The 27,567-nt window shown below is 42.6% G+C and overlaps 1 protein-coding gene across 1 annotated transcript; it reads right to left on the bottom strand.

Moving 5' to 3' along the window:
• Nucleotides 1-143: 143 nt before the first annotated feature.
• rnf216 (ring finger protein 216) lies at nucleotides 144-27,409 on the bottom strand. The gene is made up of 17 exons (XM_049560836.1): nucleotides 27,306-27,409; nucleotides 26,283-26,419; nucleotides 24,787-24,917; nucleotides 22,436-23,803; nucleotides 22,203-22,279; nucleotides 20,963-21,071; nucleotides 18,949-19,110; nucleotides 18,729-18,840; nucleotides 18,266-18,399; nucleotides 16,965-17,015; nucleotides 14,794-14,931; nucleotides 13,963-14,111; nucleotides 12,714-12,792; nucleotides 5,899-5,996; nucleotides 3,033-3,255; nucleotides 2,173-2,242; nucleotides 144-1,026 (listed from the first exon to the last, which is right to left on the bottom strand). The coding sequence occupies exons 2-17, from the start codon at nucleotides 26,347-26,349 to the stop codon at nucleotides 641-643; spliced, it is 3,354 nt and encodes a 1,117-aa protein (XP_049416793.1). The 5' UTR covers nucleotides 26,350-26,419; nucleotides 27,306-27,409; the 3' UTR covers nucleotides 144-640.
• Between the last annotated feature and the right edge of the window lie 158 nt (nucleotides 27,410-27,567).

Raw genomic sequence — 27,567 nt, forward strand, 5'->3', positions numbered from 1 at the left:
CGAGAGGAGGGAGGAGGGGGAGCGAGAGACTCAACGAGAGACAGAGACAAGCAGGAAGGGAGTCAGAACAGACACATGACCTTATTTTGCTTTTTATAAAAACAAAAGTTTAAACTCGTATGACGCAGAAACTCAGGACGGTGTCAACTTAACACTTTATTAGAAAACTGTGTGGTCTCACACGTTACACAAAAGATACAGAAGGGAATGCTAACTGTTTTTTTTTTCAATTATGTACTCAAAAATATCTGTATAAACTGGAAATAAATTGTCTCAAGATTCTAAACTGTTCATCAGTTCAACCCCAAATTTGTCCAAACGGAAAAAGATGAAAAAGAAGGAAACCAAGTAACAGGGGATCCATTTCGTAATCAAGTCCCAAGTTCAGCGGGAGAAGGCAAAGTGTCCGAGTGTGTATGTCCACAGTTCACTTATCATTTCAGTGTGTTTCATCAGCTCAACACAAAGTGATGCATCGAGCGGCAGGTCTGAAATCTGCCTAAGCACGCACGAGCTGTGAAAACAGATGCAGAGAACGAGTAGAAAGCGGTGACGACCACCGATACAGATACAAAATCACATCAGATCCCGAAAACAGCACTGAAATGAGAAGTATAACTGCAGCGAGTGTGTCTGTGTATTAGAAGCGTCTGTAGTAGCGGTGCGGCGGTCCATAGTGCATGGGCAGGTCCATCATGTCAATGTTCTGGTGATGAGGGTTGATGGGAGGGTTGTGGTGGTGATGGTGGTGGTTGTTGTTGTTGTTATTGTTCAGAGGGGGCAGGTGCTGTAGGGGGGGCACGTAAGCAGCTGGGGGCTGCCGGGGAATGACGTACATCCTGCCCTGGGGTAGAGGCGGCGGGTAGCGGGCACGTGGAGGCACGAACAGAGGGGCTTGTACTGCCTGCGGGTGAGGAGGGGCTGCGGGGTTCGGGTTGGGTGGGTTTTCCGGGGGCGGACCCACACGTGGCCGCTTGACATCAGTGATGGGCTCCGGAGGAGGGCCGACCCTCTTCCCTGAATTATCTAAGAGAAGAAGAAAAAAAATAAGAAGTCATGCATGAAGCAGATCTTCCTGTATGGTTTGATAGCTTGTTGAAATGTTGTAAGACTTCCTGCAGGTTTGATTCGAACCGGCCTCAAACGCATCCAGGCAAACCAAACACAGGAAACACTCCTGCAACTGCTGCCGGTTTATGGTGTAAACAGCCAGCTTGTCTGAATAAATAATGGTTGAAAAGACAAAGAGGAAGCAGCAGAGAGGAAGAATAATGTTGCTGCAGTGCAACGTTTCCCTGCCAGGGAACATAACTCACCACATTTCTACATCAGGGTGAAGAAAAAACACTGGATGAGATGATAAACGGAACAGAAACACTGAGCAATAATTAATAGTTCCAACAGCTCCAACTAAATCATTCATTTCAGTTTTCATAGTGGCCCTTAACACATTCTTCCTCTTACCTGCAGTGCCATTAATCAATCTAGACAGTTTTGGTGCAAGTTTAAGAGTGTTGGCGAGGTCTGTCTTTTCTTGGATATAATGGAAGTAGATGACACTCAGCTTAAATTTGGGCCTCCTGTATCGTCTGCTCAACGGTAAAAGCTCGTACTCAGCGAGGAGAATGTGGGAAGACTCAGACAGTGTTCTCTGTGCATGTCTGAGAACAGACCGCTCATACAGTGTGTGGAGGGATTGGTGTTCCTTCCCCTTCCCTTTCCCCATGACCTTCATGGCTGTCTGAACCAGACAAGGAAGTCTGGATTTTAACTCCACAGTCAGATTCCCAAACCATCCAGAACAGCCTGATAAAATAAAAACATCAGCATGCATCTACTGCTCGCTAGCTAACATTAAAGCACAGCTTGAGAGGATGCCATTAATGTTTACATCTCACGCTGTCACACATATGAGACTCTCGTCCTTGAGTAGATGCACGCTTCCTTCTGCGCTGTGATACAGCTGACAGGTGTAGGCTGGCAGTTATTGGCGTTTTGAGCACCACAAGCCGAGTGCAATCTAGGCAGACATCTCTACAGCTGACATCTCAAACACTCTGCAGCTCACATCAAAACAATATAGGCTGATAAATAGCACCACAGGTGAGAGGAAGAATATGTGTTTTTAATTTTGGAGAACTGTCCCTTCAAAGCTGAACAGTGAATACTGACCTGCAGTTTTCTTATTCAGCTCTGCCTCTCCTTCCTTCTGGATCTCCTGAATGATTCGCTCATCGTCTTGCTGCAGAAACAAACACAGAAGTTGTTAGTGTTTCAGAAAAGATAAAGGAACAACTGTTTTACTGTTTTATCAAAGTCAAGTGAACTCTTCAGGTACACAGATAATTAATTGAGAGAAGTGTCCTGGTCTTTGTACAGTAGCTACACCTCAACCTTCTAATGCGTAAGAATAAATCAGACTTCGGCCAACACTGCCTTTGTTAACCTGCAGGTTTGTTGTATCTGAGTCTGGAGAAAACAGTCTGCAGAAAGGTCAGAGCTGCTGTGGAGGGACTGCAGTTTGTTTTAAGAAGAGCCAGTGTGGTCTAAACTGTTATAAAACGGACAGTTCCCATCCTTGTGTTATAATATGCTCTATGAACACATCTTGATGAGGGAAACCTTTCAATAATGAGGAGGCAGTCGACCCCTTCACCAGCCCTTTAATAGCCCTCTGGTAACCAGTATTCATCCATTTCTTGGCAAAGCCTTGGAGACGAGCTCTTGGCCAGCTCTGGTGGCTCTCTATTGCTGCTGGAGCATCTCCAGCTCATTAACTACTCAGGGTCTAATTGTTGCTTGTGGTTGCCAGTGATACTGTGGCCAGGTCGCTGTGGGCGGCCACAGTGTCAGATGGTCGGGGGTCAAAGTGCAGGGAGAGTGAATGAGCATGAATGTGAGGGTAAAGGAAATATGTTGGGACTGAATGTGTGAATGACCACACCAGTAAATCTGAAAACACACTGTAACAGAAATGAGCTGCTGTTACCTTCAAAATAAAAGCTCAAAGGCAAAGAACACTGAGAGATTACCGTGGGGTCGGTCCACAGGGAGCACTTGCGGCAGTGTCGACAGGGAGCGCCAGGTGAGCGGGCGTGCTGGCAGAAGTGGTTGTAGCCGGTGATGGGCTCTCTGCAGAGGTAGCACATGAAGCTGCCGCAGCGGCACGACATCCGGTTGCAGCCCTCCGACTTGACCAGGCCCGTCCCGCACTTGACGCACTTCCTCACCCGAGCTGCTGTCATACGCTCCTCACTGCAGATCATGGACAGGGTTAAACACAAACTGATGAGCACGAGAGTCAGACAGAGACATAACAGCGCTGCCAAAAACACATCTGACTCTTTCCAGATAATCAGATGACCTTTCTCCTCAGAGCCTCAAGGCCAGAGTCGTCCTTGTGTTTTTTTAATCTTGTAGTGAAATGAGAAATTTAGTCTGCAGCTCAGGTTCCTGTTAGTTTTTCCTTGTGAGCGTTAACAACAGGCCGTAACCCAGAGGTTTGTTTCAGGGTCAAACACACACAGTTTTCCTGTGAAATATTTTCATTCAACTCGTTTGTTGCAGCTTTATCATCAAGTCAACATGACTCTGGGACACAAGAATAAATAGCCCACTGAGACACAGGTCCCCTGGGTGCTACACCGGTCGTCTTTCTCATGGCTGTCATCATTAAGGTTTAATCATTGTTCCTGCTTCATGTTTAGCTTTGGTTCAGCACGGGATTGGTGGACTCAGAAAGGTATATTGCGCAGTTTTCTGTTTCTGTTTGTAAAATGTATCGCCAGTGAAAGTGAAGGCTCTGACACACCAAGGTGACAGTCAGTCGTCGGTCAATGTCAGGCCATTAGTCAGTGTCTGTTGCCCTAGTTTTTGCAGCGCATCTCACATGGCTGTATCTCATCAGCCCTAGGTGGCCTTTTTTCAGCTGATACAGCATGTTACATTGGCTTCTGAGCCAGCAGAGCCTGTCGGTGAATAACATCACTGTGATTGGCTGTTCAGTTCAGTGCATGAGAAGAGAAAGGAAGTGAGGAAAGTAAACAAATGCCTCAAGTCAAGAGAGAGTGAGACCAAACCAAACTTGTTATATGAGGTAAAATGATGTTTTTAGCCAATGAGCTCTTCAACAGTTTGTAATCGTTTGTGTTATTGTTTGCTAGCAAAAAACAAGCAGGTTGTGTCGTTAATGTGCTAACTGGCTAATTAGCGTCTTGAATCCGTCCTGTCGGTCTTGCAGTTTCCCGTTTTGAATGATGAATACAGAGTACCGCCACTTGCTGCTATGGAGATTTATTTCCTTGCATGCAGGTGCAGAATGTACGTGCTAGTTGATCACTGGCTGTAGTCTTGGGGATTGTTCAGGTACAACTTTTTGGACGAGTCGGCCTTCGTCCCCACTACTTCTTTGATGTAGGTTTGGTGTGTCTGGGGCTTAAAAGTGAGGGCATACCTCAGACTGGGGTGTCACCTCACTATCATTGCATTTTTTTCAGCCCTGCTGCTTCCTCAATTTTCGTAGCTTCCTCTTGGACACATGTTGCTTACAGTCTGGCATGCTGTTGCTAACTTTTAATAAAGTCCCGACCTCGATTCCTAACTTCAAATGCATGGTTTAAACTAGGTGATGCTAACCCTGTGTAGCATCTTGTTCATAAGCTATCCATAGTTTAGACGACAACATGCATTCATATTAGTGTATGTTAACAGAGAAATATGATGTATGTTGTTTAATATGCATTAGTTTCTATATTTTTTCATGTAGAATATTTTAATGTTTCCTTTTCCAAAGCTTAAAACTGTGCTTTTTCTAAATTTTTTTATATGTTTGATTTGATTTTGATTGAGTTCTCATTATGTATTACTTTAACTATTAATCTTTTTGAGAGGCTTTTCACCCTGGGCTGGTTCGATTGTGTATATATGAGTGCGGTAACCATTCTTAAATATTCTGACCTTGAGAAGATATGACTAGGATCAAAACTGTCAGTGTGCTGGAGTTACCTTTCATTGACACTAGTGGATAATTTCACAGAGGAATCGAATGATATTCATAATAAATATCTTGATATAAAGATAATAATTATCTTTATTGTTACAGCTCTGTTCTGAACAAAAGTTTACTGAGGCCCCTCCCAGCTCTTGATCATCTGTGCTTATAAGAGACCGAACCCTAAAATCTGAAGCGGTTTGATGTTGCCATCGTGATTCTTTTAGTTAGGTCCTGTTAAAGTCATCATGTCCGTGCCGCTCAGACCTGCTCCACTGATCTTCCTACCAGGCCATTTCCTGTCTATTTCAGCACCAGGAAGTAAGAAGATCTGAGCATGGCTCAAAACAGGAAGTACTGCCTGTGGGCCTGCTGGGCCACGGGAAGCAGCCGGCTTATCCACTTCCTAGAGTGTTGTCCGGGAAACTGAGCTGTTTACCCAGCATCCTCTCTGATCGAGGAGCAGAGGGGATGGCAATGATAACAGAGAAAATCAACAGGGGCCTGCAACAAAAACGTCGCCTCGTTTCCACCAAGCAGCCTGGTTCTGTTCAGTTCAGTTTGTTACACATTAGAACGGTTATTTTTGCATTTCTGCTGTCAAAGGTTGTGGCTGGTACCAACAGAACTGCTCCATACGTCCCGTTTTTTAGATAAATTAGATAGATAGATTAGATAAATAAAAAGATTTTAGGCCTATTACTTAAAAAACAGTCGACACCGGGATTTCTGGTAAGTAGACTATGATGCCGTGGTGGTTATGGTGGCTTAGCAAAGTCAGGCACAACCTGTCTCCACACCCTTTAAAGTTGGCACAGAGTAGGCACAAGAGCAGCACCTAGCGCCCGACCTCGCCTCTTCCAGGCTGTTAAAGACGTGACATGTGTCCCTGCCCTGAGAACACTTACAAGAGCACCCTCATGCGAATCTCGTCCCTCTCCAGGACCTGCTCACACGTCTTCCCCACATGCTGCTTCCACTGGACATGGCACTTTCTACAGCTCTCCTGAAGGAAAAGACGAGACAGGAATTATAAATAAATGTGTCTGGATTATGTAGAAGAGAAGAAAGAGAGAGAAAGAATAAGAAAACAAAAAGAGTGAATTGTTTCCTTTAACATTTATTCACTTGTTATTCTTTTAATACATCATTAGACACCAGGAGATTATCCCACACTTCCACATCCACCCATCACTGCTCCTCGTCTCACAGTAATCCTGCTGAATAAGAGGAGCCCTGCAGTCAGAGTCTGCTCTATATGCTGCTGGTGCTGCCACTGCAGGGACTTGAACTTGCAGACAGACACAGCGACTAGGTGTGGCTCTCCCTGCAAATGTGTGTGTGACTGCAGCAAGAGTGTGATTTGCTCGCCGCTGACTGCTTTGGTTGCCTAGAAACAGCAACTCCATCCTCCAACCTCCAACCTCCCTCGTCTTGTCAGCCCCGAGACGTTCGGCACGGACAGCATCACTGCACACACACACGTGTTAGCTAAGGGTTGCCTCCCTTGCTAACCCTTAGCTAAGTGGTGTCACCATTAATATTTGAACCGCTCATCTAATATTGAAGAGCGTGGCATGTGACAACTGATGCAGCACCAGTGTGATGTAAATCTCCATGGCAACCTCCAGTCTGACCCTTAACCTCAGTCAGAGACACACCCATGACGTCCTGTGACCTCTTTGCACATCCTTCAGTCGCTGTGTGTTGTTTTATTATTTCAGCCACCACAGGCTTGTAGCTCTCACATATTCACGGAGACAGCTGTGTGTGTGTGTGTGTGTGTGTGTGTGTGTGTGTGTGTGTGTGCGCAAGGTCAGCCAGAGGGTGGGGAGCTGAGCTGGAGGAGCTGGAGTTTTCATTGGCATTTGGAACGGTTCGGATGGAAACGCCTAAAGACTCTGAAGGACCTTCAAAGTTAAGTTGTAGTAGCGTTGAGCAAAGGAAGAGTCGTTATTTAACACGAGACAGATGAGAAGTAGACCAACTGTGCTCACATTTTTGTGTCGTTTCTGATTTATAAGGGCGTATCCGAGCAGAGAGATGCATGAGCACAAAGCAAAATGAGACTCTTTGGTTTCTATTATCAGTCAAACGTGGGTCTTTACTGGAGGGGTTATGTGCAAGCCAAGAGGGCGCAGAACTGGACAGAAAAAGCCAGATCACACAAAGACCTGGAGGCAGAGAGTGAGGAGGGGAGGAGGAAGGGAGGCAGAGCGGTGAATGATCGCCCCCTAGTGGTAACCTAGAGACCAGGAAGAGGAACAGCATGAGAGAGAGTGACAGCGTGTGTGTGTCTGGGACATGTTTGACAAGCTGTTGAAAGGCAGGAACACACCTGAGTTCTTATAGCGCGGCTAAAAATACAGCCCGTGACGTCGGGTGTCAACCCTTGCACGGGGCGTGTCTTCCCCGCCGCCTCCCGCCAGCACCATGGGGGTTATATTTCAACACAAGTGAGTGTGGCTGAAAGGTTGTAGACACGCACATGATAGCAATGTGTGCAACTTGCACCGAGGAGTTAGTGCATGTTAAGCAGTTTCTACATCCATTCATTCACTCCACCCATCCTGTTCGAACTTGTCCTCCCTCTCCACTCTCTGCTCTCCTCTCCCTCGGGTCCTACCCTCCTTCCTCCCCTCCTATCCCCTCCCTCACAGCATCACCTTCCTCCATCTTCATTCATACCTTGCCTCTCCTCCTCTGGATCTTTTCCTATCTCGTCTCCTGCGGTGCAGCCGGCTGCAGCAGCCCTTATAAGGCACTGCGAGCTGCTTGCACAGCTTCTGATTGGGGGGCTGTGGTGAGAGTGCATGTGTACATGGGTGTGTTTTTTTTGTGTGTTTGCAGGGAGGCGGCTTTTACTGCAATCAGGATGCGCTAATACATGCAGAAAGACTCTAGCGCACTGATCCTAGCTCTTGTCTGCACTCTGACAGCCTTCCAGTGGCCTACATTTTACATTCCTCTACTCTCATGAAGTAATCATATGCAGGCCAGCAACAAGCCCGTCCAAATGTCCTCATAACCACATGTGGAATACATTAGTGTGTGTGTGCGTGTGTGTGTGTGTGTGTGTGTGGAGCGGGAGAAAGGAAAAAAAGAGGGAGGAGAATCTGGGTCAAACTTGATCTGAACCACATTTGAAATGGAGGCAGAAGTGTGTCCAACCAGTGAGAGACCAGTAAGAGGGGAGTGGAGCATGCAGCCGGCCAATGAGGCGGCGGTGTGGCAGAAGGCGGGTGGGCTCAGGGAAGTGTGTCAGTTACATAATGAAGCCCCTCCCTGCTCACAGGCGGAGCGGGCCGACTGTACAACTGTCTTCAACTGAGATTAAGCCGACGGGGAGCGGGATAAAAAATATTGCATACATAGAAACAAAGAAAAGAAAGATAATATAAAGATTTATGTGTTACGGATGCTCTTGTGACAATATCTGGGTTTGCGACCACACAGAGAGGAAACACAGAATCTCCAGACAACACACACCACAGCAGCCACAGACTCACATCCTGATTTCTCCACACAGTAAAGAGGAAGCAAGTTGTGTCGACTTTCTGTAGCACTTGACTTACTTACAAAAAAAAAGCACGAGCGCCTCGATGTCAAACATTGAGCATAAGACCTAAAACATGTTGTAATAGTTGATCTAAATATGCAGCTGATATTGTTAGATTTTATCTTAATATTCAGAAAAGGATCAGCCCAAAAGATATCTGGAGCATTGCTAACTTTTTTGTATCCTAGGGTGTGTGTGTGTGTGTAATGGGATGCAGCTGTGCAGACACACTGCAGGGCAGCCACTGTGAACCTCTGGCTCCACCTAGAGGTGAACTGACAGAACAGCAGGAGACGCGACAAATTATCTGCGCAGAGCGTTTTGCATTTACACAGCTTAGACGTTTATGAGATTACATTTAGGGCTCTGCTGCTTTCAAGTGAAGATGTTACTGGGACAGAAGGACCTTCTCACCGTCCAGTGGTTAATGAAGAAACCACTGCAGGGAAACTGGTGTTAAAAAACACATGATTACTTTCCTGCCAGAGGAACTAATGGAGCCTGGGTGAAGTCAGCAGATGTGACGTGACACAGAGACAGAAGATCTCTGTGTGCTGCCGGACAGAGAGTTATGTAAATGTGTCATAAAATATTAACAAGCTTAAAGGGGAACATATTAAAGTGTGTTTTTAGATATTGGGAAGTACTCAGGGCTACACTAGCTGCAACTAGCTTAACAATCAGATCTCTGTTGCACTGTGAGTTATGTAAGTGGTGGCATTTATCAAGGAAGAAGATATAAAAAGACGTTACCTCTGGTTCTATGCTAATAAACTGCTAGACTCACATAGTCAGACCTGTCTCCACATTTCATTTGAAGCACTGCACCCATTTGATAAGATTTAACTTCAGAGACCTCCATCTGAAAAGATTCTGGTTGTTAAGAATGATTAAGACCAGAATTATATCGCTGTTGACAGCAGTTGAGGAGATGACCATGGAGGAAGTGAAAGTTTTGATCAGAATAGTCCCTCTTATGACTCTTAGTCAGATAGTGAAAATAAACTACTCCCCAGAACCACTGACCTTGCACAATAGTGTCAGGAGGGAGACGAGGCCCTGGCATAAAAAAAAAAAAAAAAAAAAGACGCCTGATAAAACATTAAAAACCGTTTTGGCATGTAGCTTGCTAGCCTAGAGGTTGCTGTGAGAATGAGAGGCAAAGATTTCTGACTAAACTAAGTGCCGGTTGGCAGATCAGATACACGCAGAATGAAATACTATTGTTTCCTCCCAAACCCCACCAGTTTCTCCTCCTTTTCCACAGTACAAGAGAACCAAGACTTCTTCATGTTCTTGCGCCATAAGTCTCCGCCATGTTTACTGTCTACCCGGCTCACTGCTTCCTGTTTGGTGCGAGAAAGAACGCAGCTATTGGTTGCTTACAATGTTCACATTACTGAACTTCAGTGTTTGTATAAGCCAAGATTAAAAACTTGCATTAAACATATTTAAGATCAGTTGTTTTGATCTCACGTCTACATGTCAGAAATGCAGATCACAACTTCCCAGAGCCAAATGTATCATTTCCAAACTACTTCTTTTGTCCAAACATGAGCAATTCACAACATGAAAACAGAGAAAGACAGCAAATCATAACATTGGGAAGCTGAAACTAAGAAATGTTTCCAATTTTTGTGTCTATAATGGTGATTAATTTCCCGTCAAATATGTAACAAGCTGGGTCTCAAGCTGAAGAAGTTTGGGAACCCCTGGACTGATTAGAGACTACTAATTTCAGCACTATATAATATATGGGCCTAATATAAATCAATCATTTACTTATCAGCCAAAACATCAAAACCACTGACAGGTGAAGTGAATAGCATTGAGCATTTTGTAACGATGCAACATTCTGCTGGGAAACCTTCGGCCCTGGCATTCATGTGGATGCTATTTGACATGTTCCACCCACCCAAACACCGTCCCAGTGCTCACACTTCCCCTCAAAATTGGCCCTAGCCCTTGTTTTTGCGCGTTTAGGGAAGTGCTTTTCAGTCCTTAAAATTCCCACTTAATTTGAAGGGCTGTGTGATGCACACTTATGACCCTATCTCAACTGAGGGGAAGATTGAATTTCCCAGGATGCATTGTGTGAACATGTTTTTCTTTTTCTTTTCTTTTCTTTTTTTTTTTAATCGACATACCTGAAAGAAATCGACCAGGAGAAGAAGGCGGCGAATGCGTCTTCTATTTGCTGCGTTTCTTCTCTCTTGATTTGTTAAACGAAGAAGGATGAAGACAGCCAACGCAACAGGCAATACAACCACTGGAGCTGGCATTTTGGAAATGAGTGCAAGAAGCCTAAGTCGACGATATGCGTGACGTAGGTGAACACTTCTGTTACGCTAATTTGCATGAAGCGGCGTCCCCAATCCCCCACGCAGAACAATGCCCCATGCCATACCGCAAAAGCTGTTCAGGAATGGCCTGAGGGATGTGACGAAGAGCTCAAGACATCAACCTGGCCTCCAAATTCCCCAGATACCAATCTGCTTGAGTATTCATGGTACATGCTGGTACAACAGGGACAGCCGTGAACCATGTTCAGGCCTCCTTGGTTCAGACTAGGGCTGCCACTAACGATTATTTTCATTGTTGACTAATCTGTCGATTATTTCTTTGATTAGTCGACTAATCATTTCATTGAAAAATGTGTTAAAATGTTGAAAAATGTCGGTCTGTCTCGCCCAAACCCCAAAATTACATCATCTAATGTCTTGTTTCATACTCACGCCAAAGGATTTTAGTTCACTGTCACAAGAGAGTGTGTAAAGCTGCCAATATTTGAACGTAAGAAGCTGCAATAAGAGTATTTTGTGGTACTTTTATAGTACTTTTCTATGAAAAATGACTCAAACCAATTAGTCGACTACTAAAATAGTCACCGATTATTTTAGTAGTCGATTAGTCATCGATTAGTCGACTAATCGTGGCAGCCCTAGTTCAGACTTGGCCCTGACCTGTCGAGATATGAACACAGGACCTTTGGGGGTGTCGTGTGGTGTCGGGCACCAGGGCGTTGGTGGAGGATCCTTCGAGTCCTGTGCGTTACAAGGTGGGGTATCAGCACGTCCCACAGATGCTCCATCAGATTATGATATGGAGAATTTGGAGGCCAGGTCACATTCCTCAGGTCATTCCTGAACAGTTTTTGTGGCATGGCATGGGGTGTTGTCCAGCTGGGGGGGCCAACAGGAGTGTCAATGCCATGAGGAGGGATATTTGCACTGAAATGGTGTTTGGGTGGGTGGAGTGAATCAAGTGGCATCCACATGAATGCCAAGGCCAAAGGTTTCAGAGCAGAACATTGCATTGTAATGTAATGAGATAATCAATGTTATTCACTTCATCTGTCGGTGGTTTTAATGTTTTGGCTGATCGGTGTATAATGAAGAACTGGTGTCAGTGTGCCAAGAGGTGAATACACACATTTCTCATGTTGGGCTGTCGATCTCTCCCCCATTGCAGGAATGTAGTGATAGTAGGAATGTGTGTGTGTCAGGAGCGAATGTGAGCCACAAGATCAGAAACTAAAGGAGACAAAGACGCATCAGGAGAAAGAAGGGAGAGTTGTGTTTGTGTGGTGAGAGTCAGAATATGATTGTGGGTGTGTGTTTGTGTGTGTTTTCAGCCAAATAATGGAGATTTTAGACAGGAATCCATGTGACAGCCTTGGCAGACACAAAGCGACGCCTCCCCCTGCATTCCTCAGACAGAGGGAGGAGGCCCTGAGATAAACAGAGAGGGAGACAGAGGTGGCGACCTCGCCAGATGGAACCATTTCATCATCAGCAGAAAAGTGTTCATCAATCTTTTCGATCCTGACAGACTTGATCTCTTTCTCATGTCCAGGCCACACTGAGATGATGTATGCTGAAGTGGATGCTGCTGCACACAGAGCTCCCAGGTTTTTACTGTCACGACGGGCTGAATTATTCATGATGTTAAATTTAAAATCAGGTTCAGTCGCAGTCGTTTCAACTCTGAGCTATATGTGATTACAGCAGATGATGCATATATGGTGCAAGAGCCAGAGTGTTAACCTACATATTCCTTTACAGTTATGGTCTGCAGAGGAAGAGCAGTAGCAACACCACGACCAGGCTTCCCCCAGAAGTTTAAAGTGTTTAATGAACTAGATAAAGACAGAGTGGGACTGACCTTGCGGCAGCGAGGGTTGGGACAGCTAAATAGAGACATGTCTTTGTCCAACAAGGCTGGGAAGTTGCAAAACGGACACCTGAAAAAAGGCCAGACAGGAAGGAGGGTTAGGGAGTGAAATTTACGATACAGCTGTACATGAGACACAGATAAAAGAATCCCAGAGTGAGGAAACAGACAAACATGACTTCAGGTCCCTTATGAGTGAACAGATCCCCTTTAGACCATCAGCTCACAGGCATACATACTGATGTTCAAAATGCAATCAAGAAAAACTTTACTACATCGATCCAGGAAGATCTGTGGAGCATTAACGCACTGGTCTGAGTACAAGTGAGTTTATGGGCTCTGTCTTACACCCAGTGCAAAGCTGCACACAACACAGCTCAACTGTCACTGGTAGTTTCAAACCGACACACTTGTCATTTTCGCGCCCATGGCCCACATTGTGCAAGAACCAAATGTGTGCTCCACGCCTATATGTGCCCCCATGGGCGTGTAGGTCTTAAAATGAGGTGTGGTCAGACGAACTGTTGGTGAATTGATATTTTGAGGCAGCAGAAAGTGATTACACAACTGACCAACAAATAATCTGGTCTTAAGTTAGTATTTCCTGCTGTTTAAAGGGTACAATATTGAGATAGTAAGATGCACCTGCATTAGCAGATTCATAACGCACGTATACTCTACGTGTTTCCCATAAAAGGACGCACAGATGGGTTGCTGGTGAGTTAAATAAATTGGTATAAGACAGCTGTGCACACTTACACATGAGGAGCAGCATAACTTCATTGTTTTTTTTTCAGCAGCTAAAAGTTTAGCTCTGTTTCCTCCGTCAAGATTATAACTACAGATTTTAGTTTTGCTGCTTAAATGTCCCGCGATATCTGCTGCAATGACGTTACTGCTCTTACTGCATTACACCATCTCTGATTTACCCAAGTGGGTTGATAAGTGGGTGGGAATGTCTTTTTGTCCTTACTGGTTCTGTTTGTTGTTAATACTCTCTACATATTTATTAAATTACTAATAAAAACACCTTGTTAAACATGAAGAAAACTGTACATTTTCACATCTGAGGAGCTCAAACTGGGGATTTTTGGGCATTTTTTGCTTCTAAATTGACTGAAACAATTAATTGGTAATTTAATCATTTTCATTTGACTGCTGCTCTACTAAAAATGGAAACATTACGGGAGAAAAAAATGTGCTCAGCAAGGTGTAAAAGAATCCACACACACACTCTTACCGCACAAGTTCATCAGCACAGGTGGCAGCAACCGCCTCCTCCGCCTGCCTCTCGTAGTATTTACACAGTATGTTCTCTGGTAGGACCTTCTCCAGCTCACACACTGGGTACGAGCACGGGCAGCCCCCCTCCATGCAGCTCAGCTCTGACTGCAAAATAAACACACACAAGTAATTACAAACACAACCGCCTTCAGCCAACACTCAGCAACACACATGTACGGACAATGTGAGCTCCAAATTTATTATGTATCACAGTCCAAACTGACGTATGTAAAAGGAGGTAGAGTAAAAATTAAAAACATCTTTCACTATAATTCAATCCAGCACAACTACAGTGTCATAACGATGAAGCAGCAGCACCACAGAGGAGTTATTACAGAACTGTTTTACTGGATTGCATTACATTACACAGGCGTACCTAATAAACTGACAACTCTATATGTGATTAAACATCTGCTTTGTTCAAATCTGTTCAAATCTTGTATAGGCTTATTGCTTGCCTTGTTCTGTGACAGTGTTACAGATTAATAAATGTGATTCCTTTCATTTCAGTGCAGAATAAAAAGACTTGTAACCTGCACAGACTTTTGAAATCAAACAAAAAAAATCTTCTGCATACAATTTGCAAAATATAGCTTTACAATTAAAAAAAAACATGTCTGACTGTCACATCCTTTTATAAACTAATTCTCCAGCTCAGCAAGACATTGGGTTTTTACAGGGAAACTCATTTATAGTTGCCTGGCAACATTCACAGTTATGTTCCACTCAAACGTGAGAAAAAACAGTGTGTGTGTGTGTGTGTGTGTGTGTGTGTGTGTGTGTGTACCTTTCCGGAGCCAAATACTGCCTCCTGAGCGTATTTGACCAGGCACTCTTTACAGAACAGGTGGCCGTCTGAACACTGCGTCATCTTCTCAAACGCAAACTCCCCAAAGCAGCAGCCACACTCGATCAGTTGGCCGTCCTGGAGACAGAATCACACAGAGACATTTCATGTAGCTCAGAGGTTTTAAGACTTCTCTACATTTTTCAGGGACTGTCTTTTCAGAAAATGTATGGTGTTTGGTGGCATCAGGGCTAACTGTGAAATAAAACTGAACTTAAATGGTGTTGAAATTGAAAAGAGTAGGCTTCGACTTACTACGAATATTTCATACTAAAAAAAACACAGACATATATCGAGTATCACAGTTTAGCCAAAAAATACAGATGCATGATTTTTGGTCTGTATCGCCCAGCCCTGGTTTCTCCTCAGTCGTCTTTGTTAAGCTGAATCATCAGCTCTTGGTTTCTTGTTAACCTTCATGTCAAATCTGTTAACTTGTGATGCCATATGTGTCCTACTGTGCTGACATTTGAGGAAATGCATATAAAACAATTATGGACCCTATAATTACACTTGAGCTCTTAGGGCAATGCATAAAGCAGCTTATTGTGAATCAACTAATCCACTGTTTATAGCATCTTACACCTTAACATTTCCAGACATTGTGTATTTAAAAACACAGGAAATACCTTTTTCAAGTTGTGAACAAAAACCTTCCTGTCTGTATTATATTTTTTAGTAATAGAAGGACATACCCCTTCCAAGCTTCACAGGTTCAACCCAAATTTCTCACCCCTTTGCTTTAGATATGGTATAACTGAGGGCTCTTTCCTTCAGTCCACCTGACAGTGTAGTAAACTACAAGGCCTCTGGCAGGGGATCTGTGATGCTTTATCCACAATCCATGGAGTCTCTTTTCCAGTGGATCCTGAAGTATGCCTTTAAGTCAATCTCTTAAAGTCTAATATCAGACATAGCTATTCCCTGGAGTTTGCAAAAATGTATTGCAATGAGGGGGAAGTCAGATCTCCCATTACCTGTTGGATTGTACCTCTAGAGAAAATAACTTACTCACTAAAGAATAAGATTCACTCCCTCTATAAAACATGGCAACATTTTATTATTTATGTGGAAAATCTCCCATCCATAATTTCTCCACACTAGTATTATAAGAGGCCATGCAGCTGAGGATAAGACTACCCTCCCTCTCAAACCCCCCACCCCCATTTTTGTAGTGTAGTATTTCATTTCGTTTATTTGCATTGTTACGTGTCAATTTACTTTATTGTCTGTTACTTTATTTTTGAAGCGTTCGCAGTGTAAAGTTGATGTTTGTGTATTGTCAATTTGTGACTGTGTGCTTTGTACAATTTGAAAAGCTAAAATAAAATATACAAAAAAGAGGGTTGATTATTTATGAATCATGTAAAGTGAGAACCAGTGTAAAATACAGTTGTGTTTAAGGTTTGGGAGTCAAACTATGAAATGGGCCGAGTGCTAAATTCAAACTGTGTAGCTCTCTGTTGAGTGAGTGAGTGAGTTTAAAATGCTAATTTATCACGATTTAAAATGATGAAAATGTAAAAGAATTGAGGATTATAATTTAGCGTATTGTGTATTTAATTTTTAATTAATTTATTCCTTTGTAGCTGATATTCTGGGTTATCCTTTGGTTGATATAGGATAGGCTAAAATAAGCCTGGAGCTTCAAACTATTACCGAAATAAAAATTATTCATTCAGAGTTAGCAAAAGTGTCAGATGCCACATGGTAATAAAGCCGATTAAACGGTTAAATTACCTTCAAACCAACATATTCTATATTAATATCAACAATTCAGCTGTTTGACTCTGAGGGAAATAATGGAGGATTTATTTTAGACCAGGTCTTAAAATTATTATTAGAGTAACTAGAATAATACTAATGTAACCATCTTAACTATACACTCAGCAGCCACCATGTGACTGGCCAGCCAACACTATCTCGAACAAGCACACCCCTTTCAAACTACAGTCATTTGGTCTTTACGCCACAGCACTATTCTATATTGTGTTGTCATAGAATAAATGTTTTGGAAATTTAACTGAGGAACAATTTTCACACAAAATAATGATGAGTATGATGCACTGTAAAGGTTACATCAGTTTGGCCGAGGTCTGTGAGCTTCCTACCTTCTTGTATTCATCCTCGTTGACCTGCAGAGCCAGAAGGAAGTCCTCGTGCTGGAGAGAGACAGAGACAGAGAGAGAGAAACAGAGAGAGAGAGAGAGAGAGAGAGAGAGAGAGAGAGAGAGAGAGAGACAGGAGGTTGGTTAACTGGGAGATGTTATGTGCGCTTTTGGTGGAGCAAGGTCAGCGTCTGCTATTACATTCTCTGGTTAAAGAAATGTAGCATACAGTAACTGAGCAGCACAAGACCATAACTGGTGTCTGTATAGATCAGTTTTTAAACTCTGATTGGCTGCAAGGTGTCCATTAATTCCTGATAATGGTCACCTACTAAGTAGTAGTATCAGCCTGTATCTAAAATGAGTAACCATAGCAACAGGGACGCAGTTAAAGCCACCTACAAGTCACTGCCACACATTATGAAGCAGAATCATTTTCCAACATTGAGTGTCGTCCTTTAGTGCCTCCTCCTTTGAACACAGGGTGGTGACTGTAACACACAAGCTATATACGGTCAAATTATACTCACTGTCTGTCAACTGCACGCAGTGTTACTGACTTTGAATCTTGCTAGCATAACGTTAGCTTTCTGACTAATAGGTAAGCCAAGGGGTTCTATAAGCTGAGTGGGTGAGAAATACCTCTTGTTGTTAAGTCGTATCTGAGGTTCATCCTATTTACTGGAGCAGTGAATAACGTTTCTATTGCTTACAAATCTTATGTTAGGGTAATGATTGCTCCAGGTATTAGTCAGACCCTCAGGTGTTACCAGGCAAACTGAGTTATGGCTTGTAACAAACTTTGGATTTTGATCTCAACGCGCATAAAAATATAAATGAATCATCTTTGGGGGGGTTTTATTTTGCAAGTGACCATGGTATAAGCTGGGTAACGCCACTGAGGATTATTACCATAATCAGGGGTTAACGAACTCTGGAGGCAACTGTCCGATGTGCTCCTCGTCGTCTATATTTCCTGATAATGCACACCTTGTCGGGCATTGTCCCTGACTTATTTGAGTTATCTAAACGTGTCCTGCTGTAGAGTGATGTGGTAATAACGTTAGCATATTGTATTTGTTTAGAAAACATGTTTGGTATAAGACAGTTGTGAGTTGTAATGGAGCCAAATTATGTAAAATATTGTTAAATGTTGCTGTTGTCCCTAGATTTATAAGAGAAGAGGAAAAGATCATTAGCTGCTAGGCTAATTTATACAATGTAAAATGCCATAGGCTTGTGCTAATGACATCAGCATGTTGTATTTGTGGGGAAAATGTGCGTATGAGTGTGTGTGTATGTACCTCTGCCCATTCCTTGGCCTTCTGCTGATAGAACGAAAGCTCTTTCTGCACAGAAGCCTCCAGACTGTTGTACGTCCTGTAGTAGCGACGGTCATTCTCCAAGAAGTACATCCTCTTCTCAAACTTAACTGAACCTGAAACACAAAAGGAACCTTGTGAGTGAGACATCCAGTGCCCGGCGAAGGTAGGTTTGACAGGTTTGACAGCTTTTCTACAACGCTGCTGAAACCTGAGATTTCTGAACAGAAAAAACATGAAGTGTTGAAATATCCTCCCATAATGCACCTGCAAGATCTGCAGTCTAACTCTGTTCCTGAAGCTTTTGCAAATAAAAGAACAGCAGCAGGGCTTTATTGTCAAACACTGGCTTGTGGGAGCGAAGGAACAAAAAGTGTACACACATTCAGTGAGCAGCAGCAGCAGCAGCAGAGTGCACACAGACAGAGTGTAAAAGCTTGCTCACCGTGCTCAAAATGGAAATCGACGTAGCAGCGCTCCGAGGAGGCTCTGCTTCGTCGTCTCTTTCCTGAGGGGTCGCCTGAATCTTGCCACTTCTTCAGAGCTTCACATAAGGCCTGGGAGAGTGTGGGTGAAATTTGTTAAAAAGCACACAAAAGCAAAGAAGTGATTAAACTGTAACTGCATTCCCAAAGATGCAGGGTGTGCTATGAGACCACAGGTACCTTGCGTGTGATTGCATAGTGTCCCTTCAGAGCATTGAGGGCCCATTTGATGTCCTGACAGCTGAGCATCCTGAAATCTGCCATGAGCAAGTCGGCAGCCTGCATCACAGCCTCAGGTCCCACCGAGCCAAGTTTGGCATAGTCAAACAGGTCCTCTGTCACCTGAGGAGACCCGTAACAGAAGCATTAACACAGCACAGACACTGAGATATCTGATTCAAAGATGAATATGGATCTGTCATCAAAACATGAAGAGAAAAATGACTGTGACTGAGATTTTGACGCATGAGGCTTTTTTTCCGATTGCAGGGTGGGTGGGAGAACAGCTGAACCGTCAGGTTTCTCGGCAGCAGAGACCGAGGGTGTGTTTGTGCACTATCTGCTGTTTTGTGTGAATCTGAGAGCTGAGGTGAGATTCTTTCCTGTTCTGTACTTTCATATGAGTGTGTGTAGAGTACTCTGCTAAAAGAACAGTACAAATAAAGCCACAGTTTCTCTCTTTTCCATGTGACACACTCACATAATGTAGATTTTTCTTTCAGTGCATTCTCTGCCCACAACAGTGAGGAGTCATGTGGTGACCGACACCAAGAAAAGCTCCATCAGAAAGTCTTTTCGTCTGCTAAGATTGACTGATATAACCATGTAATGAGGAACAATCTATCCCTGCTTGTTTTTCCAGTTCTTCAGTTTACATGCACACTGTTCGAAATGCTTACTGTGCTGGTGAAGATGTTAGAGGAATACTTCACCACCCAAATGACCACTTGTATTTTGATTTCTAACCCTGCATTAATGTTTAATCTGTAAAGAAAACTTTGTTTTTCTTGTTTGCCTCTACAGTGAATGAAGAATCCAAAAACTGCACATTTTTGATAAACTGATGTCATAGAAGACATTGCATTTGATGACGGCAAAATATGTGTTTACAAACTCTCACCCAACTCGTGCAGTATAACCCAAGTCTCATTTATCCAGTCGAATGTTCAGTACTTTCCAAACTTACAGCCCTTTCCGACGGGGAACTGAACTGAAAGTGAAACTTATTCATGCTCTCTAAACCCCCCACCACCCCCCCTTTTTTTTTAACTTAAATTTTTATAAATAAACATATTTCAACCCATGAAAAAACGTGGTAAAAAAATACTAATAAATATTTAAAAATACATAAAAATAAAAATAATGAAAAATTAAAAGAAAAAAATAAAATCAATTAATTAATTAATAAAATAAATAAATTAGTATGTTAAAAATTAAAGAATAGACATCACTTTTCTTGTGCTGCCTTCAGACACCTTTTGCAAGTATTAAAACCTTCGAACTTTGAGCAAATTGGTGTCACTTCTTTCAAAAACATGGGGGGAAAAAGGCAATGAGCAACTTGGTAAGAACTGTCCCATAAACTGCAATATAAACCAAGCATACCAAACATATATATATTAGATATATATATTTAGAAATGTATTTTTTAAAAAAAATCTAGGGGGAAAAAAAGAAAAAAGCTAAGGGAAAATGCTTTATTTTCTTTCTTTCTTTTATACTAATTTCTTGTTCTTAATTTTCTCTATCTACTTGCTGTTTGGAGAGGTAAAATTTGTGCTTTTGTCAATGGAGTATGGCACTGAAGAGAGCATAGGTAAGTTTCACTTTTAGCTGTCTGTTTGGGAAGTACCTAGCATACTACTGGATAAATGAGACTTGGATTATACTGTAGGAGTTGTGTGAGATTTTGTTAGCAGATATTTTGACACAGTTTTGCTGTTGTCAAATGCAGACCCCTTTGACTTCTGTTTTTCATCGTTTCATCACTACTACAAATGCAGCTGTAGCCAGTATCTCACTGTCACTATCCTCATTCATATTTTAGGAAGCTACAATTTATATTCAGCCACAAAATAAACCTGATAAGCTGCAAATCAGAACACAAGTACAGAAAGTTGTTGCACCAATCAGTGATGCCCTCTACAGGTTTCATTCTCTTGCAGATTCAACAGACACAAATACACACACACACCTCTGTCTGAGTGTCTCCAGACTCCAGTAGGATGCTGGTGGGAGCTGCTGTGGCTGCCACAGTATCTCCCCTTGGATACTCTGGATTCTCCAACAGCAGGTTACAGATACTGGAAACACAACAGAGGGGAGCTGCGTGAGAACAAGCTTACACAGACATACACACAGTTACATGTACCATGGTCTAGTAATACCCATCAATCTACACAGAACAAATTCAAGTATACAGATTTAAGATTTATGCTCTATTGCATATGAGGCAATAAAGTGTACACCACATTTAGTTTTGAGTGAGAAAAAATACAACAATGATACATAATAATATAGTTCGACTACCAGGTCAATACTCGTCTTGCCTTTGGAAAATGTCATAAAAATTTCAATAAAATATTGGAAGAAATGTTGCAACAATATAAATGAAAATGTTGAGAGAAAAACTGTAAAATGTTGGAAAATATTAGTAAAATGGAAAAATGTTTTTAAGTATTTGTTAAAAGTTGGAAAAATGTGGGAAATCAAAAAACTTGACAGTTCAATAAATCTTTTAAAAGAAATAAATATAATAATAATAAATATTAGTAAAATGAAAAAATGTCAGAAAATTATTAGTAAAATGTCAGAAAAATATAAATATGTTGTAAAATTGCTGTAAAAGTATTAGTAAAATGTCAGAAAAAATGCCAGAAAAGATATTTTAAAAATTGTCATAAAAAACTTCAGAAAATTATTAATAAAATGTTAAAAAAAATCTGAAAAATGTCAGAAAAATAATAGTAAATTATTGTAAAAACATCAGATAAATATCAAGAATATTTTGTAAAACTGTTGTAAAAGTATTAGTAAAATATCAGAAGAAATATCAGAAAAATAATAGTAAAATGTTTTAAAAAATATCAGAAAACTGTTAGAAAAATATCAATCAAATATTGTAAAAAAAAAAATGTAAAAACAAATATTAGGAAAATGTTGCAACAAAATTAATAAACATTTAGAGAAATGTAGGAAAAGTTTTAGTTAAATGTTGGAAAAAATAGCAAAATGTCAGAAAATATTAGTAAAATATAAAAATGTCTTAAAAGTATTTGTTAAAAGTTGGGAAAATGTGGGTGATACTCTCAGTTAAACTTTTGACAGTTCAATAAATCCTTTTAAAGAAAAAAGGAAGGGACCTACATCTGAATAAATCATTATTATATTATATTAAATGCTGGAGAAAAAAAAGGTTGATGCTTCTTTCTTACACATTCAAGTCTTTCACATTATTCTTTTGGATCAGTTCTGCTACATAGGCTTCGTGGACGTCTGGGAATAGATCCAACTGTAGAGGGTACACAGAGAGTTGAACAGGCGGGATGTAGTCGGGACAGAGGAGGTGAGAATATTCAAATCATTTAACTTGATATAAACCAACTGATGAGGCAGATAACAGAGAAGAAGACCATACCAATGCATGCAACACTTCTGTGATACTCACAACACCAGTGATTAGGGTTCTAACGAGGGGCTCCTGCTCTGCTCTCCCTCGTGGTGCAGAGGGACCAGGCCGTGCATCCTCTATTCTGGGAATGTCCTCTGGTGCAGGAGGGACTGCGACCAGACCTGGGGCTGGATTGACTCGTTGGGGAGCTGGAGCTGGTGCCAGAACAAGACGGGCCTCTCCCCCATTTTGGGGGACTGAAGCTGCGGGAGCTGGAGGAACAGGAGGGTTAGAGTTCACGTTAGGCACCCTGATGTGGAGGCTGCGGGCTGGTAGGACCACACCAGAGGCACCAGCCTGTGGCGGAGGATTGGGAACAGCCTCCCCAGGTGCTTGGCTGCCCAGGATGATCCGGTGACCTGCCTCTGGAGGTCCTAGTCTCTCCGGGGCTGCAGCTATTAGCACTGCAGGGGGGATGACAGGTATCACCTGAGGGGGTTGAGGGGCCTGGGCTGGAGGCTGGGCAGGGGCCTGGGCCAGGGGCTGGGGTTCGATCTGAATAAGATTGCCGTGCATGTGGTGGAGCGACACAGGCTGCAGCAGGTTCTGGGGCCTGAGCTGCAGCTGGGGTTGGGTTATGAGAGCAGAGGCTTGGATGCTTGGCTGCTGGGGAAGAACAACTAGTTTCACCCCCTTCACCTGGATGAGATGGGGCTGTAGCGTTGTGGTCGCACTGGACTGGAGCTGTGTAGATGTACCGGGTTGTGACTGTGTCTGTGCGTGAGACTGTGACTGTGCAGATGAAGTACTGGCCTGAGGATTGTCTTGTGAATGAGTACTTGTACTCGCCTTTTCTTGAGTCTTTGCAGAAGAACTTGATGCAACTGCGTAAGAATAGTGTGTGGCACTGGTAGAGGTACTCGCCTGGGGCTCCACCATTATGTGTACTGAAGTGCCAGCTTGTGGCTGTGTAAGTCCAGATGTGCCAGGCTGAGGCTGATGACGTACTGGTGTAGGTGCTCTGGATGTGTTGGCGCTAGCCTTGGCATTTGTGGAGGTAGATGGGGTTTGAATAGAGACTGCATGGAGTTCTACTTTTGTGTGTGCTGAAGTACCGTCCTGCTGTTGCTGCTGTGAGTTTGTGTTAAGTTTTGGCTGAGACAGTGTGTGTAATGACGAGCCAGGTTGTGGCTGTGTGTGTCCGGAAGTGCTAGACTGCACCGGAGTCTGTGTCCGTATGGCTGGCCTTGCTGCGGAGGAGCTGGCCTTGGCATCTCTGGAGGTAGAGGGGGCAGAACCAGGGTCCCCCGTGGGAACCCCAGAAGTTGCGCTACTATGACCTACAACTTGAATTAGGTTGTGTTGCGAGGCCCCGCTCCATTTTGCTGCTGGGCGAATCACGTGTCTGCGAGCAGGAGTTAGCGGCTGCAGGAAAACAAAGAAGGCGAGAGACAAGCTGTTGATGAGTGGAAACAAAGATGTTACTTCTGTTGTAACTTCTGCAGTTCATATTACTGACAGCACCTACTGATAACAGTACAATATGGAAACTGTATAAAAAAGTAAGTGATTAAACTTGTCTAAAAAGTTTAATTTTTTTAAACAAAGTAACAGGGAAGCTTCAAATAACAAGTCTTTTTTATATGCACCAAAAGGTCCCCCTCTAGATACATTTTAAAATACTTAGATTTTGTTTAACATTTAAAAGAAACTCTTAAAAGGAGCTGGGAGCAGATCTATTCTTTCTCCCTCATTGAGAAATGTATGGATCTGCTGCTTGTGGTAGGTTTCATATTTACTTTCACATTCATTTCCCTGCTCGCGCTAGGCTGACTGATTAAAGAGCAGTGCATATCAAGATACCTAGTGTTAGGGGAAACATGGAGGAGACTCAACCATATATGTCTGTCCCCGTCTCAGGTAAGACGTCTGTTGTACACCAGAATACTAGCAGACATATCGGAATGCTAGGCGTCGTTAGCATCTTTTATTTATGTTGTGTGTTAGCTTGTAAGCTAACTGGCAGTGGCTGATACAGCAATAGAGTCTGGTTTACATGCAAAACCTGCACACTCTCCCATGTTTGCTGTCAAAACTTTCACTATGCTAATGCTAACTCTGCTCTCTGTACTGCCAAGTGAGGGTTTCAGGTTTCTTTGTTGGTCTCGTGTCAAAGTCTGTTCCCCCGTTGTTATGCATTACCTTTGTTTCAGTGACACACCTAATCTAGCTCCCAGCGTATGTTTGAATCTCAGGTTTTAGGGAAGTGCACAGACATCGCCCCCTTCAGTAGAGGAATCTGATAACACTTCTCTGTTGTATTGTCAAGGTTATTTTAGGGGACATAAACAGAAGGCAAACACATTTGTGAGTGGAGGCGGACTTTAAGAGAAGATTTTATCTGTCACCTCTAATATGCTGATGTCGTCGTCATCTGCATCGTCCGGGACTAAAACAGGGCTGGCAGGTACCAGAGTCAGAGGTTCCTCATCTGAGTCATCGGAAATGGTGATGAGCTCCCTCTTACGTGAACGGGCACCTACACAAGCACAGTGGAAAGTAAATATTACAAACTTGTATAATTTGCGTCATAAAGGCAAAGTGTGTGAAAGGTTAAAAAAAAAAAAAAGCAGAACACGGCAAAGGTCAATACTGACTGTTTATGATGAATTTATTATGTCGATCAGAAACATTCCTGTTTACTGTTTATGTTTATCTTTGTTATAGTACATTAATCCCTAGGGGGAAAAGTGCCCTCTTGACCAATCTTAACTATTTAGGAAAAATTCCAGTTCTGAGATCACTGTCAAGGGCCATGGAAGGAGTATGGGAGACTACAGGTATAGTAATATTAGCCGATACTGGGCTAGAGTCCTACCGACCAGGCCAATATATTTATTTATACTTATCTGCATGATCAGAGGCAGTGTTCAGCGTTAGTATTTTTGTTCTCTTGCCCAAGCAGGTAGATTTCTGATCCACATACCCAAAGTCAGTTTGTACTTTCACCTATACAAATGGTTTCATTTATGAAGAAGGAGGGCGAGTTGGCATCCCTCTTAGCTGCCAAGCAAACTATGTCAGTGCAGCAACATTTCTCGCAAAATGTCCGTTTTATCCTCCTTGCTCTCAATTTTTTTGCAAACTATACAATACATAGTTGGAATTTTGCCCACATCTAAACTCCTGTGTCCAGCAGAACTGAAATGTGTTCTTGCACTTTCGTTCATTCTGTGCTTGTGCAACTCTCAGCAGAGATGAGAAGGAAACGAGATGGCTAGCTCCTCAGCTAAAAAAATTACGCTTAAATATTTTATACCAAGCGTCCAATCAGGCAAGTGAGGTGCTAGATTCAATAGCACAAATGTGGCACTTTACTTGCCCCGTGCAATCAGGCAATCCCTTTTGAAAAGCCCTGTCAGTGGTGATATTTCAAGTGTCAGTGCCAGTGCCTCTCAGGATAAATGTAAGCTTAAAGTGGCACGCACTGATTGCAAAGCAAATCAGGCTAGTTTACGATGTGTTGATAGTGAGTTTTGATTTTTCACAAATATAGTACCAACCCTGAGGTTTACGGAGGTGCTGATAGGTTCATTTAGTAGTTTCACCTCTATTTTATGGACTATTTTGAAGCCAGACTCTTCAAATAAGTCATTTTGGAACCATTACATTACAGATACATTTATCTTAATATGTCTGTGATGTAAGACAAAAGTGGGACACTGATGCCAAGCATTTTGCACTCCTATCCATTATGCTGCATGTCACTGAGCAACCTTGATACTACGTTTATCAGTCTTATTCAAAATCTACAGTGGATTACAGTGTATGATCCCATACTACTAAATATCTGTCATAAACTGGCACCAGATTGTATCGCCGTTGATGTGAAAATGTGTCTCACCTTGGCTGCGGTGGACGTTGAAGCTTGCCAGGTGAATGACATCATCATCACTGCCTCCATCTGCCATTGTGAAACTACACTTACCAGCTCCCTGAATCAGCCCACACACAGAGTCACTGCTCACTGATCAATACCATCTACTCCACACACACACACACACACACACACACACACACACACACACACGCAGAGTTAGGCGTTGGTATTCCCCTGGAATTATCACAAATGTTTTCACTTTCAAACGTGTGACTTATCATAACATTCACCAATCACGGGAAGGGTTGGACTCCACCCTATTACCGTAAATATCCCGATGACACAGGGCTAATAAATAACTTATATGGAACTATCCAATAGTCAGCATGTTTACAAAAGAGGACTTAACAAAGAGGAAGCTTGAGATAAAACATGAGAAGCACAGTTGAGGGTTAGGATTTGTGTCATCAAGTAAAAATTCAGTTCAATTCCCACTTTATTTCTCCCGGGGGGGATTAAAAAATAATATTAGCGAGCTAACTAAGAGTTGATTCATTGTGACGGCCAGCCTGATCCCATCAGATTATGTTGAAGCATTTACTCCGTCATCGTTGCTTGCTAACCCAGCCCCAGTCGCCCTAGATTTGATCAAAGTTGGCATGAAATCAATGTAAATCTTACATGTTCAACAGCAGAGGCTAACACTGCGAGCAGCTGGCAATGTTTGAAATACTAGCTGTGTGAACTTGCGTTTTGTCCGTCAGCTTGACATTACTCTAAACACCGTGACGTTATCTTAAAGTTTAAGATGCTGTGGATAAAAACAAACATGTCAGGACAGAAATCGATCATTTCCGCGCAGACACACGGAACAAACCACTGCTCTCGGCTAAGCTAATGCTCATTAGCTTTGGCTTGCTAGCTGGCTAGGGGGTTAAGTAGTTAGCTCACTTCTGTCGGGATTTCTATTCATAACATGGCTTCAAATGCGCAACGTACAATTTAATATATACGTATAAATAATACACAGGCAGAAATGTACAATACCGCAGCTTCGTGGTGGATAACCAATACAAAACGCCTTCTTGGTGGACTGACAATCCGTGAATACCGAAACAAACTGCCAAAACAAGAACAGAATCTACGTCACGCGTACGGTGCAAGAGCTACGTAAAGACAGTGGACTTCTGGGAAATGTATTCCTTATGGAAAAAAAAAACATCCCTAGGCCTTTGAACAGAGGATAGATTCAATTTACATGTACAAAACTTAATTAACTGGTCAGGTCAAACATAAAAGAAAGAAAAGA

This window comes from Epinephelus fuscoguttatus, linkage group LG19, assembly GCF_011397635.1.
Source record: "Epinephelus fuscoguttatus linkage group LG19, E.fuscoguttatus.final_Chr_v1".
NCBI lineage: Eukaryota > Metazoa > Chordata > Actinopteri > Perciformes > Serranidae > Epinephelus > Epinephelus fuscoguttatus.

Coding starts and splice junctions, on each gene's coding strand:
- rnf216 (XM_049560836.1), bottom strand. CDS start 26,349: ATGGCAGATGGAGGCAGTGATGATGATGTCATTCACCTGGCAAGCTTC. Junction 5,997..12,713: donor CCAACCCTCGCTGCCGCAAG/GTCAGTCCCACT, acceptor CTTTTCCTTCAG/GAGAGCTGTAGAAAGTGCCA. Junction 2,243..3,032: donor CCCTGTGGACCGACCCCACG/GTAATCTCTCAG, acceptor TTGTTTCTGCAG/CAAGACGATGAGCGAATCAT.